Source organism: Thalassophryne amazonica, chromosome 1 (genome assembly GCF_902500255.1).
Source record: "Thalassophryne amazonica chromosome 1, fThaAma1.1, whole genome shotgun sequence".
Taxonomy (NCBI): domain Eukaryota; kingdom Metazoa; phylum Chordata; class Actinopteri; order Batrachoidiformes; family Batrachoididae; genus Thalassophryne; species Thalassophryne amazonica.
Genome location: NC_047103.1, coordinates 87,311,277 through 87,327,354, shown reverse-complemented (window position 1 = coordinate 87,327,354; position 16,078 = coordinate 87,311,277). Strand labels below are relative to the sequence as shown.

Genomic DNA, 16,078 nt, shown 5'->3' with positions numbered 1-16,078 from the left:
TGTTGCTCTTCATTCGGCTGCTCCCGTTTTGTTCGGGGTCACCACAGTGGATTCAGCCAGATCCACATTGGTATTTGGCACAAGTTTTATGCCGGATGCCCTTCCTGACGCAACTCCAGTTTTACCTGGGGAAACACACACAGCCCCGGTGTTCCGAAGAGGTCTCCCATCCAAGTACTAACCAGGTCCTGCACTGCTTAGCCTCTGAGATCTGACGGGATCAGGCTCACACAGAGCAGACTGGCTGCAGATTGTTGAGATATGGTCATATGCACATATGAAATGAATTGCACATGTTGAAACTCAGGTGTAGAAAGCACTTGATTTTGTTTCTTTAGGTATATCAACCATAGTGAATCAGCTTTACAATGTAACAGTTACACCGTTGGTGTTTTGATCAATATGCTGTATACCCGTACTGTTTGTCTTGCTGTAACAATATTCTTCTCATCATCCCCTCCCATCACCTCACACATCATCATTCCATCTGTAGTGTGTGTGAGAATGGCACTTTGGTGTGCACTGAACTTTCCTGCCCTGTGTACGAACCCTGGAGCACATGGAGCACCTGCTCAGTTTCATGTGGGAGTGGTCATCGGACAAGGACACGTTCCTGCCAGGACACAGAGAAAAGCCCGGCCTGCGCTGACACCAAGCAGATAGAGATCTGTGACCTACCCCTCTGTCCAGGTCAGATGACAGTGCCCATATTAAGATATTTACAAATGTCTGAAAGCTGTATGGCTCAGGTATTTATTTCTCCCTGTGTCAAACGAGCACATTTGGCTTGCTAAAATCTTTAACTGCTTTGTTGTTGCCTGTCAGTTGTTGATCTCTGTCCTCCCTCTGTGTCTGTAGTGGGATGTTTGCTGAGTGATTGGTCACCATGGAGTGAGTGCAGCACAACATGTGGTGGTGGGTCGTCCGGTCGGAACAAGACGATTCTTCAGGAACCAGAGCCTGGTGGGATCGCCTGTGTGGGACCACTTGAACAGCACACTGTCTGTAACACCAACAGCTGCCTGCCTGGTAATACACTGACAAATTGGTGGAAAGTGCTCATTCATAAAGAACATTTGTGATGTTGCAGCATGCAGTAGTTCCTGAAAACTCTTTTGTTTTTTTGTTTTTTGTTTTTTTCAAAAATGGGATTTTGCAGGGCGTCTTGCTCATAGTTTGGCTTCACATAGACGTAGAACTCACATGTAACTTTGGACCTTCTTTGATCACCCTGGAGCTGATCATTGGCTGAGTGTTTGCCATTCTGGCTGTTTCTCAATCCATTTGAATAGTGGTTTTCCATTATCTTCCATGTCTTTCTGGTTTTGGTTGACATTTTAAATCATTTGAGATCATTTTAGCTGAGCATCCTATCATTTTCTCCACTTCTTTATATGTTCCCCCTCTCATCTCCAACTTCAGTACTTTTTTAAATAAAAGTACTCTGTTCTTCTGAACAATGTCCCATTTTACTCAGATGTTCAGAGAGAAATGCACTACAACCACCATGTACAACATTTGCTGCCTTTGTCCTTAAATAAGAGCCACCTTTTTGATGTCTGTTTTTTTTCACAGAAAGAAAAATGCAGTGTAAAATCCTTTAATATATTGGGCTACAGAAAGAAATAAAATAGATATGTTAGTAAGCTCATTCCTTTCTTGTGAGATAAAGGTTGAAGTTCAGTATTACTTTTCCCATGCATTTCTAAGCCCTAAAACTCTGCAGGGAGTAGTGATTGGTTATATTCCCGTCACACATAGTCGGCGCACATCTGAAAAGTGTCAGATTTCAGTTCCAAAACATTCTGACAGCCATCTGCGGAAGTCAACACAGTTGGTCAAAATTGGCCGACTGCCCGAGTGTGATGCACATGTTCAAACTCTCTGGGTGTGGTCGAGATGGGACACTGAACCGACGGTGGTCCATGTGCAGTCTGAGGACCATCTGACCACAATTTACATATTCACATGGCAGCAAACGATTTTAAGCGCATACAAGGGAACATCGAGATGGATCTGGCACCGCAAAGCCTGCCAGTATGACCTGCAGGTGCCATGTATACAACTCCAATTCCAAGACTGGGAAAGCTGATGAATGCTCAAAGAACACCTGTTTGGAACATTCCACAGGTGAGCTGGAAACAGGTGAGTGTCATGATTGGGTATAAAAGGAGCATCCTCAAAAGGCTCAGCTATTACAAGCAAAGATGGGGTGAGGATCACCACTTTGTGAAAACTGCATGAAAAAATAGTCCAACAGTTTAAGAACAATGTTTCTCAACGTTCAGTTGCAAGGAATTTAGTGATTCCATCATCTATGGTCCATAATATAATCAGAAAATTCAGAGAATCTGGAGAACTTTCTGCACGTAAGCGGCAAGGCCAAAAACCAGCATTGAATGCCCGTGACCTTCGATCCCTCAGGTGGCACTGCATTAAAATCTGACATCATTCTGTAAAGGATCTTACCGCATGGGCTCAGGAATACATCAGAAAACCATTGTCAGTTAACACAGTTCATCGCTACATTGAAAATGTGGGGCATATATGAAGTGCAAAATACGACAACGGAGACCCCGGGACTGTTGAACAACCTGAAGTCATACATCAAGCAAGAATGGGAAAGAATTCCACCTGCAAAGTGGTAAACATACCACTGTCCCAGCTTTTTGGAAATGTGTTTAAGGCATCCATTTAAAAATGAGCAAATATTTGCACAAAAACAATAAAGTTTATCAGTTCGAACATCAAATATCTTGTCTTTGTGGTGTATTCAATTGAATATAGGTTGAAGAGAATTTGCAAATCATTGTATTCTGTTTATATTTACATTTTACACAACATCCCAACTTTGTTGGAATTGGGGTTTTAGCTCTCTTATTTTGCTGGTCAGTTAAACAACAGTGGAAACACCCCCTTTTCTACTTTTTTTTTTACTAATAGCCCAATTTCATAGCCTTAAGAGTGTGCATGAATCATGAATGCTTGGTCTTGTTGGATTTGTGAGAATCTACTGAATCTACTGGTACCTTGTTTCCATATAACAATAAGAATATACTCAAAACATGGATAATCTTTTTAGTCACATAGCACTACTATTATTCATATTCATATTTTACAGGAACCTCTGTGCCTGTCTATACGAGGGCTGTCCATAAAGTATAGGTCCTTTTTATTTTTTTCAAAAACTATATGGATTTCATTCATATGTTTTTACGTCAGACATGCTTGAACCCTCGTGCGCATGCGTGAGTTTTTCCACGCTGTCGGTGACGCCATTCGCCTGTGAGCACTCCTTGTGGGAGGAGTCGTCCAGCCCCTCGTTGGAATTCCTTTGTCTGAGAAGTTGCTGCGAGACTGGCGCTTTGTTTGATCATAATTTTTCTAAACCTGTGAGACACATCGAAGTGGACACGGTTCGAAAAAATTAAGCTGGTTTCGGTGAAAATTTTAACGGCTGATGAGAGATTTTTGAGGTATACTGTCGCTTTAAGGACTTCCCACGGAGCGAGACGTCGCGCAGCACTCCCAGGCGCCGTCGTCAGCCTGTTTTCAAGCTGAAAACCTCCACATTTCAGGCTCTATTGATCCAGGACGTCGTGCGGGAACAGAGAAGTTCAGAAGAAGTCGGTTTCGCATTTTATCCAGATATTCCACTGTTAAAGGAGATTTTTTTAATGAAAGACGTGCGGGCGGATTTGCAGCGTCGGCTCGCAGCCGCCGCGACGCTCCGCCACAGGAAAAACACCTCCGTTGGAAGCCTTAACGACAAGTTGGAACATGTCCAGCTGTTAAACAATTTCTATCACTATACACACTCCACTGAAAGCCATCAAAAGCCGCCTGGATTTTACAAATGGTTATCAACACGGAGGTGTTCTTCCTGTGCCGCCGCACCGCGCCGGCTGCGTCCCGACGCGCGGACCCGTCCGCACATCTTTCATTAAAAAAATCTCCTTTAACAGTGGAATATCCAGATAAAATGCTGAAACCACTTCTTCTGAATCTTCTCTGTTCTCTCACGACGTCCTGGATCAATAGAGCCTGAAATGTGGAGGTTTTCAGCTTGAAACAGGCTGACGACGGCGCCTGGGAGTGCTGCACGACGTCTCGCTCCGTGGGAAGTCCTTAAAGCGACAGTATCACCTCAGAATCTCTCATCAGCTGTTTCACAGAAAACCAGCTTAATTTTTCGAACCGTGTCCACTTCGATGTGTCTCACAGGTTTAGAAAAAATTTTGATCAAACAAAGCACCAGTCTCTCAGCAACTTCTCAGACAAAGGAATTCCGACGAGGGGCTGGACGACTCCTCCCACAAGGAGTGCTCACAGGCGAATGACGTCACCGACAGGCGTGGAAAAACTCACGCATGTGCACGAGGGTTCAAGCATGTCTGACGTAAAAACATATGAATGAAATCCATATAGTTTTTGAAAAAAAAAAAAGGACCTATACTTTATGGACAGCCCTCGTACTTCATCGTTCTCACAATATTTGCACAAAGTACAGAATCCAATGGAGGAGATATTGAAGTTTAATGGTAGGAGCACACACTGACCACAGCTCGGTTTATGAAGGCTATTTCCTTATGTATATCACAAGAATAAGAATTTATAAACACAAGGGTTTGATTTTAAAGTGATCAATAGTGCAGCCGTAATTGTGATTATAAAGATAATTTATGAGGCTCTTTTGGTGCTCTCTGCACAGCATGTGATGCACATCGTAGCAGTGGCAGCTCTGATTTGGAATATTTAAATTCCTTGCAATGAAAGAATGAAAGATGACATAAACCTGAGGCCTCCAAGCAGGCTGGGGCCATGGGGAATTGTGGAATCAGCATACAGGGTGAGTTGAATTGAACATTTTGTCACTCCAGTGTAAAATTGAGAGCTTTGCCTTCCAGCTCAGCTTGTTTTTCCAACATGGTTCTCCAAAGCAACACCTACATTGCTTAATGCATTACGTCTCTGCCACAAATCAGTAATGCCAAATTCAATTAAATTTAATCAACTATAAATCAGGATGTAGGACTTTTGAACACAGGTCCAGTTGGTAGTAATGTTATACTTGTAATACTTGTTTTTTTTAAGGTTGTCTTTGTTTTATAATTTGTGTGACCATAATTAAATGTCACAAATATAATCAATTAGATGAAAGGAAGTGGGGAAAAATATTTTCACAACACTGGAAAGAGATTAGTCACTGAAGGTATAACCATGAATCAGCCCATCAAGATTAAAGATGTTGCATTTAACATATCATAAATTGTGAAATATTCACTGGTGTCTTCACTGGGTACCTGAACTTGGTCTGTATGTGAAGTGAATCTAAGCAGACTTTCATTTCTAATTTTTTTTAAAGAAAAATTGCACTCACTTTTATCCTGCTCTTAATTTCTGCCTTTAAACAACAATAACAGCCTCTTTCTTAATTTCTCATGTGAAATATTAGCTTCAAGAGCTGACAGTAGGATAAAACAGAACAAAAGAAAGTTAAAGTAAAATGGGCTGCAATGAATGAGTAAATTAAACACAGCACATCAATTCAGAGATACTCAGAGTAGTGGAGTGTTGAGCCTGAAAGGAATCTGTAGCTTTGCTGATTAAATTGTTAATGTGAAAATGTGTACTCAAGCTTTATTTGTTCATGTTGTCATGGTTCTTGCTGTTATTTGAGAAGCTGCCTTTGTGTCAATACTTGTTTTTTCAGTATGCATATATGAAATGACCTGCAAACATGTATCTGGATTAAAACACAGTACCTGTGTGAGAAGATGTAATTGCGTAATTATGCATGTGTGTTGCAGAGTGTCCTGGCAACCAGGTTTTTGGTGATTGTTTAGGTTCCTGTCCACATACCTGTGAAGATCTTTGGTCGCATACTCAGTGTTTACCCGGCCCATGCATTGCTGGCTGCACCTGCCCCCCTGGACAGGTGTGTATGTGTGTGTGTGTTTGTGTGTGTGTGTAACCTTGCTTTCTAATTATTGAGCAGTTTCACTGTCTCCTCACAGGTTTTGTATGCAGGCTCCTGTGTGCTGCACGCAGACTGTCCCTGTTCTTACCTCTCCATGCTATTTGACAACCAAAGTTGGAATGTCAGCACTGAGCAAAGCACTCAAGCTCTGCTACCACCTGGAACAACCATTCAGCACCTCTGCAACACATGGTATTATTGCAAAACACATTGGGTTAGCAAGGTGATGCTGTGAAGAGTGAGGTTGTACTTTCTGTATATGACTTGTTACAGTACCTTTAAGCTAAACAATATTACTTTCTGGCTGAAGTCACATGATGAATTGTATACATGCCATCAAGTACCATATTACTCATAATGTAAGACACCCCCCCCCTTGGAAATTCAGCTGAACAAAAAACCCCTCATTTTATATTCAGGGTCTAGAGTTTTATGTCATTCGAACTGGAACCATCAATGGTACCAAATACCCCTGAAACACGTATGCCTTGCAGGGATGAAGAAAACAGCTCCGCTAATTTGCTATTGAAGCAGACTGGTGGTAGTGAGTTTTGTGTTGTTTATCACAAAAGTAAAGTAAGTAAAGTAAGCTTGTCTGTCTGTATTTTATTTTCATAGAAATAGAACATCTGCACAGCACTTTTTATAAATAAAAATGCTGTGATGAAACACTGTGCAGCACCAAGAGGGCCATGCACTGAGAAATTATGATACAAACATTTAGCACATTATCACAAATGCAGTAGTCATGGAACAACTCTCAAGCAGCCAAGAAATAATGTGTGATAGAGTTGCATGTTCAAAGATGGCCAAGCTGAAAAAATATCATTTTAAAAATGCTGTCGGGACTCAGAGTAGAGCTGCTGCTTCTTTGCATCGAAAGGAGCCAGCTGAGGTGTTTCTGTGCATCTGGTGAAGATAACCCCTGGTTGTTTTCCTAGGGAGGTCTTCCAGGCATATCTAACTGGGAGGAGGCCCCAGGGAAGACCCAGGGCATGCTTGAGGGATTATGTTTCCCAGATGGTTTGGGAATACCTTAAGATCCCCCAGGAAGACTTGCAGGACTTGGCCTAGGATAGGGAAGTGTGGAATGAGCTGCTTGGTCTGCTGCCATTGCGACCCGTACTTGGATAAGTGACATAAAATGAAAAAAGGCAAGTGCATTGACTAATTTAGATAAAGCTAGTGCCAACCTAAAATCCAGAACCTGATGGAATTTTACAGTTTTTGTCTGACTGGACCAGGCGGAACCAAGACTTGAGGGTTGGGTCCTTAATCATAACATTCCCCTTTCTTGTGTGCAGTTGATCAAAGAGATTTAAATACAGCAAAGCTGATTGAAGAAGATACGCAACCTGTGCTTTAGAATTCCACCAAATTGTGATATTTCTGAAAGACTTTTCCATGTATCATCAGGTCTTCCACAAATGTTCAGCAGCAGATGGTGCTAAACTGGTGTTACCTGGTGAATAAAGCCAGAAACAGCCATGTGAGGTCACTCCAAACTGCTTGGCTACTTTCTTTACGTTGCACGATGACACCTGGAGGTTGTTCGAGTGTCATATGGTGTTTAGAGTTGTTATTTGCAAGTACCAGTGAACACCAATGAGGATTTGGTTCCAGTTCTTGCATCCTGTTGACCACAAAACGTGTTACTTTGTGTGCAGTAATATAGCAAGTGATATCCATGATAGTAGATTACAGTGAATTTTTCTTTAATTTCAATTCAATTCCGTTTTATTTATATAGCGCCAAATCACAACAAACAGTTGCCCCAAGGCGCTTTATATTGTAAGGCAAGGCCATACAATAATTACGTAAAAACCCCAAAGGTCAAAACGACCCCCTGTGAGCAAGCACTTGGCGACAGTGGGAAGGAAAAACTCCCTTTTAACAGGAAGAAACCTCCAGCAGAACCAGGCTCAGGGAGGGGCAGTCTTCTGCTGGGACTGGTTGGGGCTGAGGGAGAGAACCAGGAAAAAGACATGTTGTGGAGGGGAGCAGAGATCAATCACTAATGATTAAATGCAGAGTGGTGCATACAGAGCAAAACGAGAAAGAAACACTCAGTGCATTATGGGAACCCCCCAGCAGTCTAAGTCTATAGCAGCATAACTAAGGGATGGTTCAGGGTCACCTGATCCAGCCCTAACTATAAGCTTTAGCAAAAAGGAAAATTTTAAGCCTAATCTTAAAAGTAGAGAGGGTGTCTGTCTCCCTGATCTGAATTGGGAGCTGGTTCCACAGGAGAGGAGCCTGAAAGCTGAAGGCTCTGCCTCCCATTCTACTCTTACAAACCCTAGGAACTACAAGTAAGCCTGCAGTCTGAGAGCGAAGCGCTCTATTGGGGTGATATGGTACTATGAGGTCCCTAAGATAAGAAGGGACCTGATTATTCAAAACTTTATAAGTAAGAAGAAGAATTTTAAATTCTATACTAGAATTAACAGGAAGCCAATGTAGAGAGGCCAATATGGGTGAGATATGCTTTCTCCTTCTAGTCCCCGTCAGTACTCTAGCTGCAGCATTTTGAATTAACTGAAGGCTTTTCAGGGAACTTTTAGGACAACCTGATAATAATGAATTACAATAGTCCAGCCTAGAGGAAATAAATGCATGAATTAGTTTTTCAGCATCACTCTGAGACAAGACCTTTCTAATTTTAGATATTGCGTGAATGCAAAAAAGCAGTCTTACATATTTGTTTAATATGCGCTTTGAATGACATATCCTGATCAAAAATGACTCCAAGATTCTCACAGTATTACTAGAGGTCAGGGTAATGCCATCCAGCGTAAGGATCTGGTTAGACACCATGTTTCTAAGCTTTGTGGGGCCAAGTACTTCAGTTTTATCTGAGTTTAAAAGCAGGAAATTAGAGGTCATCCATGTCCTTATGTCTGTAAGACAATTCTGCAGTTTAGCTAATTGGTGTGTGTCCTCTGGCTTCATGGATAGATAAAGCTGGGTATCATCTGCGTAACAATGAAAATTTAAGCAATGCCATCTAATAATACTGCCTAAGGGAAGCATGTATAAAGTGAATAAAATTGGTCCTAGCACAGAACCTTGTGGAACTCCATAATTAACCTTAGTCTGTGAAGAAGATTCCCCATTTACATGAACAAATTGTAATCTATTAGATAAATATGATTCAAACCACCGCAGCGCAGTGCCTTTAATACCTATGGCATGCTCTAATCTCTGTAATAAAATTTTATGGTCAACAGTATCAAAAGCAGCACTGAGGTCTAACAGAACAAGCACAGAGATGAGTCCACTGTCCGAGGCCATAAGAAGATCATTTGTAACCTTCACTAATGCTGTTTCTGTACTATGATGAATTCTAAAACCTGACTGAAACTCTTCAAATAGACCATTCCTCTGCAAATGATCAGTTAGCTGTTTTACAACTACCCTTTCAAGAATTTTTGAGAGAAAAGGAAGGTTGGAGATTGGCCTATAATTAGCTAAGATAGCTGGGTCAAGTGATGGCTTTTTAAGTAATGGTTTAATTACTGCAATGGTTTAATTACTGCCACCTTGAGCAGCCTGGTAGGAATGGTGTCCAATAGACATGTTGATGGTTTGGATGAAGTAACTAATGAAAATAACTCAGACAGAACAATCTGAGAGAAAGAGTCTAACCAAATACCGGCATCACTGAAAGCAGCCAAAGATAACGATACATCTTTGGGATGGTTATGAGTAATTTTTTCTCTAATAGTTAAAATATATTAGCAAAGAAAGTCATGAAGTCATTACTAGTTAAAGTTAAAGGAATACTCGGCTCAATAGAGCTCTGACTCTTTGTCAGCCTGGCTACAGTGCTGAAAAGAAACCTGGGGTTGTTCTTATTTTCTTCAATTAGTGATGAGTAGTAAGATGTCCTAGCTTTACAGAGGGCTTTTTTATAGAGCATCAGACTCTTTTTCCAGGCTAAGTGAAGATCTTCTAAATTAGTGAGACGCCATTTCCTCTCCAACTTACGGGTTATCTGCTTTAAGCTGCGAGTTTGTGAGTTATACCACGGAGTCAGGCACTTCTGATTTAAAGCTCTCTTTTTCAGAGGAGCTACAGCATCCAAAGTTGTCTTCAATGAGGATGTAAAACTATTGACGAGATACTCTATCTCACTTACAGAGTTTAGGTAGCTACTCTGCACTGTGTTGGTATATGGCATTAGGGAACATAAAGAAGGAAACATATCCTTAAACCTAGTTACAGCGCTTTCTGAAAGACTTCTAGTGTAATGAAACTTATTCCCCACTGCTGGGTAGTCCATCAGAGTAAATGTAAATGTTATTAAGAAATGATCAGACAGAAGGGAGTTTTCAGGGAATACTGTTAAGTCTTCAATTTCCATACCATAAGTCAGAACAAGAACTAAGATATGATTAAAGTGGTGGGTGGACTCATTTACATTTTGAGCAATGCCAATAGAGTCTAATAATAGATTAAATGCAGTGTTGAGGCTGTCATTCTCAGCATCTGTGTGGATGTTAAAATCGCCCACTATAATTATCTTATCTGAGCTAAGCACTAAGTCAGACAAAAGTTCTGAAAATTCACAGAGAAACTCACAGTAACGACCAGGTGGACGATAGATAACAACAAATAAAACTGGTTTTTGGGCCTTCCAATTTGGATGGACAAGACTAAGAGTCAAGCTTTCAAATGAATTAAAGCTCTGTCTGGGTTTTTGATTAATTAATAAGCTGGAATGGAAGATTGCTGCTAATCCTCCGCCTCGGGCCGTGCTACGAGCGTTCTGGCAGTTAGTGTGACTCGGGGGTGTTGACTCATTTAAACTAACATATTCCTCCTGCTGTAACTAGGTTTCTGTAAGCAGAATAAATCAATATGTTGATCAATTATTATATAATTTACTAACAGGGACTTAGAAGAGAGAGACCTAATGTTTAATAGACCACATTTAACTGTTTTAGTCTGTGGTGCAGTTGAAGGTGCTATATTATTTTTCTTTTTGAATTTTTATGCTTAAATAGATTTTTGCTGGTTATTGGTGGTCTGGGAGCAGGCACCGTCTCTACGGGGATGGGGTAATGAGGGGATGGCAGGGGGAGAGAAGCTGCAGAGAGGTGTGTAAGACTACAACTCTGCTTCCTGGTCCCAACCCTGGATAGTCACGGTTTGGAGGATTTAAGAAAATTGGCCAGATTTCTAGAAATGAGAGCTGCTCCATCCAAAGTGGGATGGATGCCGTCTCTCCTAACAAGACCAGGTTTTCCCCGAAGCTTTGCCAATTATCTATGAAGCCCACCTCATTTTTTGGACACCACTCAGACAGCCAGCAATTCAAGGAGAACATGCGGCTAAACATGTCACTCCCGGTCCGATTGGGAGGGGTCCAGAGAAAACTACAGAGTCCGACATTGTTTTTGCAAAGTTACACACCGATTCAATGTTAATTTTAGTGACCTCCGATTGACGTAACCGGGTGTCATTACTGCCGACGTGAATTACAATCTTACCAAATTTACGCTTAGCCTTAGCCAGCAGTTTCAAATTTCCTTCAATGTTGCCTGCTCTGGCCCCCGGAAGACAACTGACTATGGTTGCTGGTGTCACCAACTTCACATTTCTCAAAACAGAGTCGCCAATAACCAGAGTTTGATCCTCGGCGGTGTGTCGCCGAGTGGGGAAAAACGGTTAGAAATGTGAACGGGTTGGTGGTGTACACGGGGCTTCTGTTTAGGGCTACACTTCCTCCTCACAGTCACCCAGTCGGCCTGCTTTCCCGGCTGCTCGGGATCTGCCAGAGGGAAATATTAATTAACACTTATTGAAAAACTGTTGAATAAAAGTTATCTGTATAACTTTACTCTCCTATCATGTCGGGGATTCACAACATATCATGTCTGCTGACAAAGATGTTTATGTAAAGTTTCTGTTATTTGAGCCTCTTAGTTTTTTCATTATCATCTCAGTTCAGGGTATAACTGCAAATATGATATGGTCATATGAGTCCTGGTATTGAAAATTTATGAGCTTTACTTCAACACATAAGAAATATTTGCTTTAGACACAATGGGTCCTATAGCAGCATGCTCAGGGATTCAAAACATAATGTGATTCACAGCTTACATAAGGTTGCATGATTTCTGACCTGTTAATATCGTTAATGTCTGCCAATAAAACTACCATGTATATCTCACACAAGCTTTTGACAAGTTGTTGGAGTCTAGTGTCATTACTCTGGATATTATCATCAAGTAAGTTTGTTCAGGTCTTCTTTAGATTTACTTGATGGTACTTTATGACACTAAAAGTGTAAAGGAAAGCTTGCAGCAGTGAACAATAGGTTTGTGGAAAAAATTTAGAAACACAAACATATTATTAGTTTAACTATGGTTTTCTTTATGGCAAATACTGCAAGATATTAGTTAACTTGACAATCATATATTGAAATTAAAAACACTACTCAGCTCAGAGCTGAATCTTTAAAAGTGTTTTGGGATCTCAGTTGAGTTCTGTGTCATTGTCAGCCAACAACACCACCTTATCCACTGTGGTTCTGTGATACTGTATCTGTACTGGATTGTCTTATATGTAGTGAATCATTTTTGGAAGTGGGCCACAAGTCATTTCCTACAGTCTGAAGGGATCAGCTGTTTTTGTGCCTCAAATTTATCAGACTTTTCCCTTGTCTCATTTCACATTTTTTATGTTTCTTCTGACCCTGTCTAGTGTTTGCCAAGGAGGAGCGTTTAACTGCACCTCAGAGGTTTGTGATGGTGAGTGATGTTGTGCCATGGTTGTTCTCACATACAGCGTTTCTTCTACTTTACAGCTCACGTCTTCATAAAGCAAACACCATAATCTTTGTTTGACCTGTGAGGACCATAATACATACGAGGTCTGTGAGAAAAGTATCCAACCTTTTTATATGCAAAAATATATGGATTTGATTCATATGTTTTTACGTCACCTCCATTTTTGAGTGCCCAGCTCTCCACAATTTCTCTTATGCTCACTCGACTGGTAAGCCACTGAAAGCTGAGGTAGGCATGTCCCAACTTGTCCTCTGACACTCCAAAATGGAGGTGTTCTTTGTCTCGCTCCATCAGCGAATCCGTCGTGACGCGCGAAGCCTCCGCGCAGCTTTCCATGACAAAATCTCTTGTTAAAAGTGAAATCTGCCGGAAAATGGCTGATGTCCAGCTCCTGTGATAACCAGAGAAATTGCACACGATGGTCCCGGATCAACACAGCCATCCGTTTAGAAATGAAATGGTGGTTTCTGCCTGTCGATCGCGGCTCGGAGCACGGCGCGCCGTGCACCATTGTGGGCTGTCCTTAAAGTGGTAGTAACACTCCGTAATCTCTGTGAAGCCCATAAAATTTTCACCAAAAGCCATGTGAATTTTCCGAATGGTTTCCAGCTGCCTGTCTCTAACAGTTTCTGAAAAAATTCTGATGGAACAAAGCCCAAATCATTCCGCCATTTCCTCGCAATGAAAAAACGACGAGAGGGGTGGATCAGTGCTCACTCAAAGCCTGCCCATAGGCGAATGACGCAACCGACAGGCGTGAAAAAACTCACGCATGTGCACGAAGGTTCAAGCTTGGCTGACGTAAAAACATATGAATCAAATCCATATATTTTTTGCATAAAATAAAAGGTCGGATACTTTTCTCACAGACCTCGTATTAACCAGCGCCCTGCACAAGTATTGGAACACTTGGTATTTCACACATTTTAATTTGTTTATGCCATTTCAAATACGAAAAAATACAAAAACTAAAAATTTAAAAAATGATCTTCCTTAAACTCAAATTGAAAGCAAATCTCTACAACTTGATATAAATGTATTAAAAATCTAAAAGCCAAGATGATGGGTTGCATAAGTAATGCAACACTGGTATAATACCTCTAAATAATGAGTTTTATTACAAGTTTTCTTCAGACAAGTCAGGGGATGGCTACATGAACATTTCCAAGGCATGAATATGTCTTGGACTTTATTTAGATCAATTATGAAGAAATACAAACAGTATGGCACTCTATGGTAAGAATGTTGTCACCGACGATCCAGCCAGCGTGTGATTGTTGAGGCTGTTTCGGCTCTCTGTGCTGAATTATCACATCTTCTTCTGCCTTACCTACAGCTTTCTTTTCCTTGCTTCTCTAATCGTCGCTTCTCTGCTCCTTTCTGTCTGTTCTCTGCTTCCCTCCAAAATGCCACTAAATCTGCCCCTACTTTCTGCATCTTTTTCTCATCACCTTTATGTTCCCGTTCTAACTCCTTCTTCAGCTTTTGTATGCTGATCAGGTTCAGTCGTCCGTCAAAGTCATGTTTATTTATCCAGGTCTCCAATTTTTTGTTGTTTTGGATTTTTTTTTCTTCCATAAATTTCCAGTCGTCAGTTGATAAATGTTCCTTATTTATAGACGTCTTACCCCCCATTTTTATTATCCCTTGTTGTAATTTGGACTTCAGACGGGGGCACACCTAGGGTGTTCTAAATCTGAAGTTTTCACACTTTCTTTGGACGTGACAATTAATTTACCGTCGTGTGGTTGATTCCTTTCACCTCCCCGTAGGAAGCGGAATCACTTGCCTCTGCTTCCACACGCACGGTTGTCACTAACGTTGTCCAAAGTATTACACTTTCACACAGTTATTTACACTTACACAAAACACTATTTACACATAGAAACACTTTTAATAATCGTACGCGTATTCTTATGTCAGGGGAGCTCGCCCTCCCGTGAAATTTAACTAATGTCCTGCCTTAGGGGACTCCGCCGTCCCTGCCAAATTTAACTGCCTTTTTACAGTGCACATATTTCTACCCGGGATTTCCTGTACGTATTAAAACAGAGGAGTCCGTATCCTCCTTCCGGAATTTAACTACTTGCGTCCCTCGCAACCGTAGAGGAGTCCGTCCTCCTTACAGAGTTTAACTGTGTTTCATTAACAGACGATTCTGTATCATCGCTTACGGAGTTTAACTGTTTTATGTGATCACTTTTATCCCCTACCGGTACGCGTATATAAACAGAGGAGTCCGCACCCTCCTTACAGAGTTTAACTGCTTTGCATTAACAGGCGATTCTGTATCATCGCTTGCGGAATTTAACTGTTTTATGTGATCTGATCACCACTCACTCAGTACTATTTACAAAGAAATTTTACTCACTGACTCGACTTCCTGTCTGTCTTCTTCGGGAAAATCTCGTCAACCAGACGATGCCAACGGTGGTCGACAATTGCAGACACGATCAATCGATCGATCAGACCTTGGCCAAGGATTTACGTCTGGACTTGACGACCTCCGCCGGACACCTCCGGTGTTGTTGAGATCCCGGACGTAGCCCCCAGTCAATGTTGGGTATTTTCTCCTCCAAACATTTTTAAAACCTTTAACAAGACAAACAGAGTCAAGAAACACCAGTGAGACAGAAAATCAAATATTACGCGCGGAGTGCGGCCAGGCTGTACACCAAGGCTACACTAAAGTCTGGCCTGCTTTTCCGCTCTTTTTATTAAGAGACGCCCTCATCACATAAACAAGAAACTTGTCCTAAGGGTGGGGGTAATGACGCAAGACAAGTTTCTTCCCATAACATAAACGCATACGTCAATAAGTGCAGCTGTAAGGAAGAACACTTCAGGTCAGCACATCTCGTTCGTCTGTTGCAGGTATCAGCTGTTCTGCATCTGCCTGAAGTGTCCTGTCTTCCACACTCCTTCACACTAAACACCACATCACAAACGTCAAAACAAAATTGAATTCTCAGGATTGCATTAAGACAGGTGCAAAACAGCACATCTCCGTTCTCATGAGAAAGAAGACAAAGCTAAAAAAGGTTGAATAACACATACGTTCTCAGGGTGAAGTGCAAAACAGCACAACACCGTTCTCATGAGAAAGAAGGCAAATGTACAAACGTTTAACAGTGATAACATGTATACAAAATCTCTAACAGTGACACACCGTGGAAATGTCAGACCTGCGATGTGCCCCTCTGTGTTGTGTTGGACAGGAATTTGAGTGGCACAAATCACTTGCTTTGTAAATAGTTTAGCATTAACATTTCCTGCACTATATGTTTTTGAAAATTACAAT

At 41.3% G+C, this 16,078-nt stretch overlaps 1 protein-coding gene across 1 annotated transcript in view; it reads left to right on the top strand.

Annotated features, from left to right (window-relative positions):
• scospondin (subcommissural organ spondin) overlaps positions 1 to 16,078 on the top strand; it is an 852,118-nt gene that overhangs the window by 646,927 nt on the left and 189,113 nt on the right. The window contains 5 exon segments of the mRNA XM_034168739.1: positions 494 to 690; positions 859 to 1,029; positions 5,811 to 5,938; positions 6,018 to 6,172; positions 12,692 to 12,738. Of these exon segments, the coding sequence (XP_034024630.1) occupies positions 494 to 690; positions 859 to 1,029; positions 5,811 to 5,938; positions 6,018 to 6,172; positions 12,692 to 12,738 (698 nt within the window).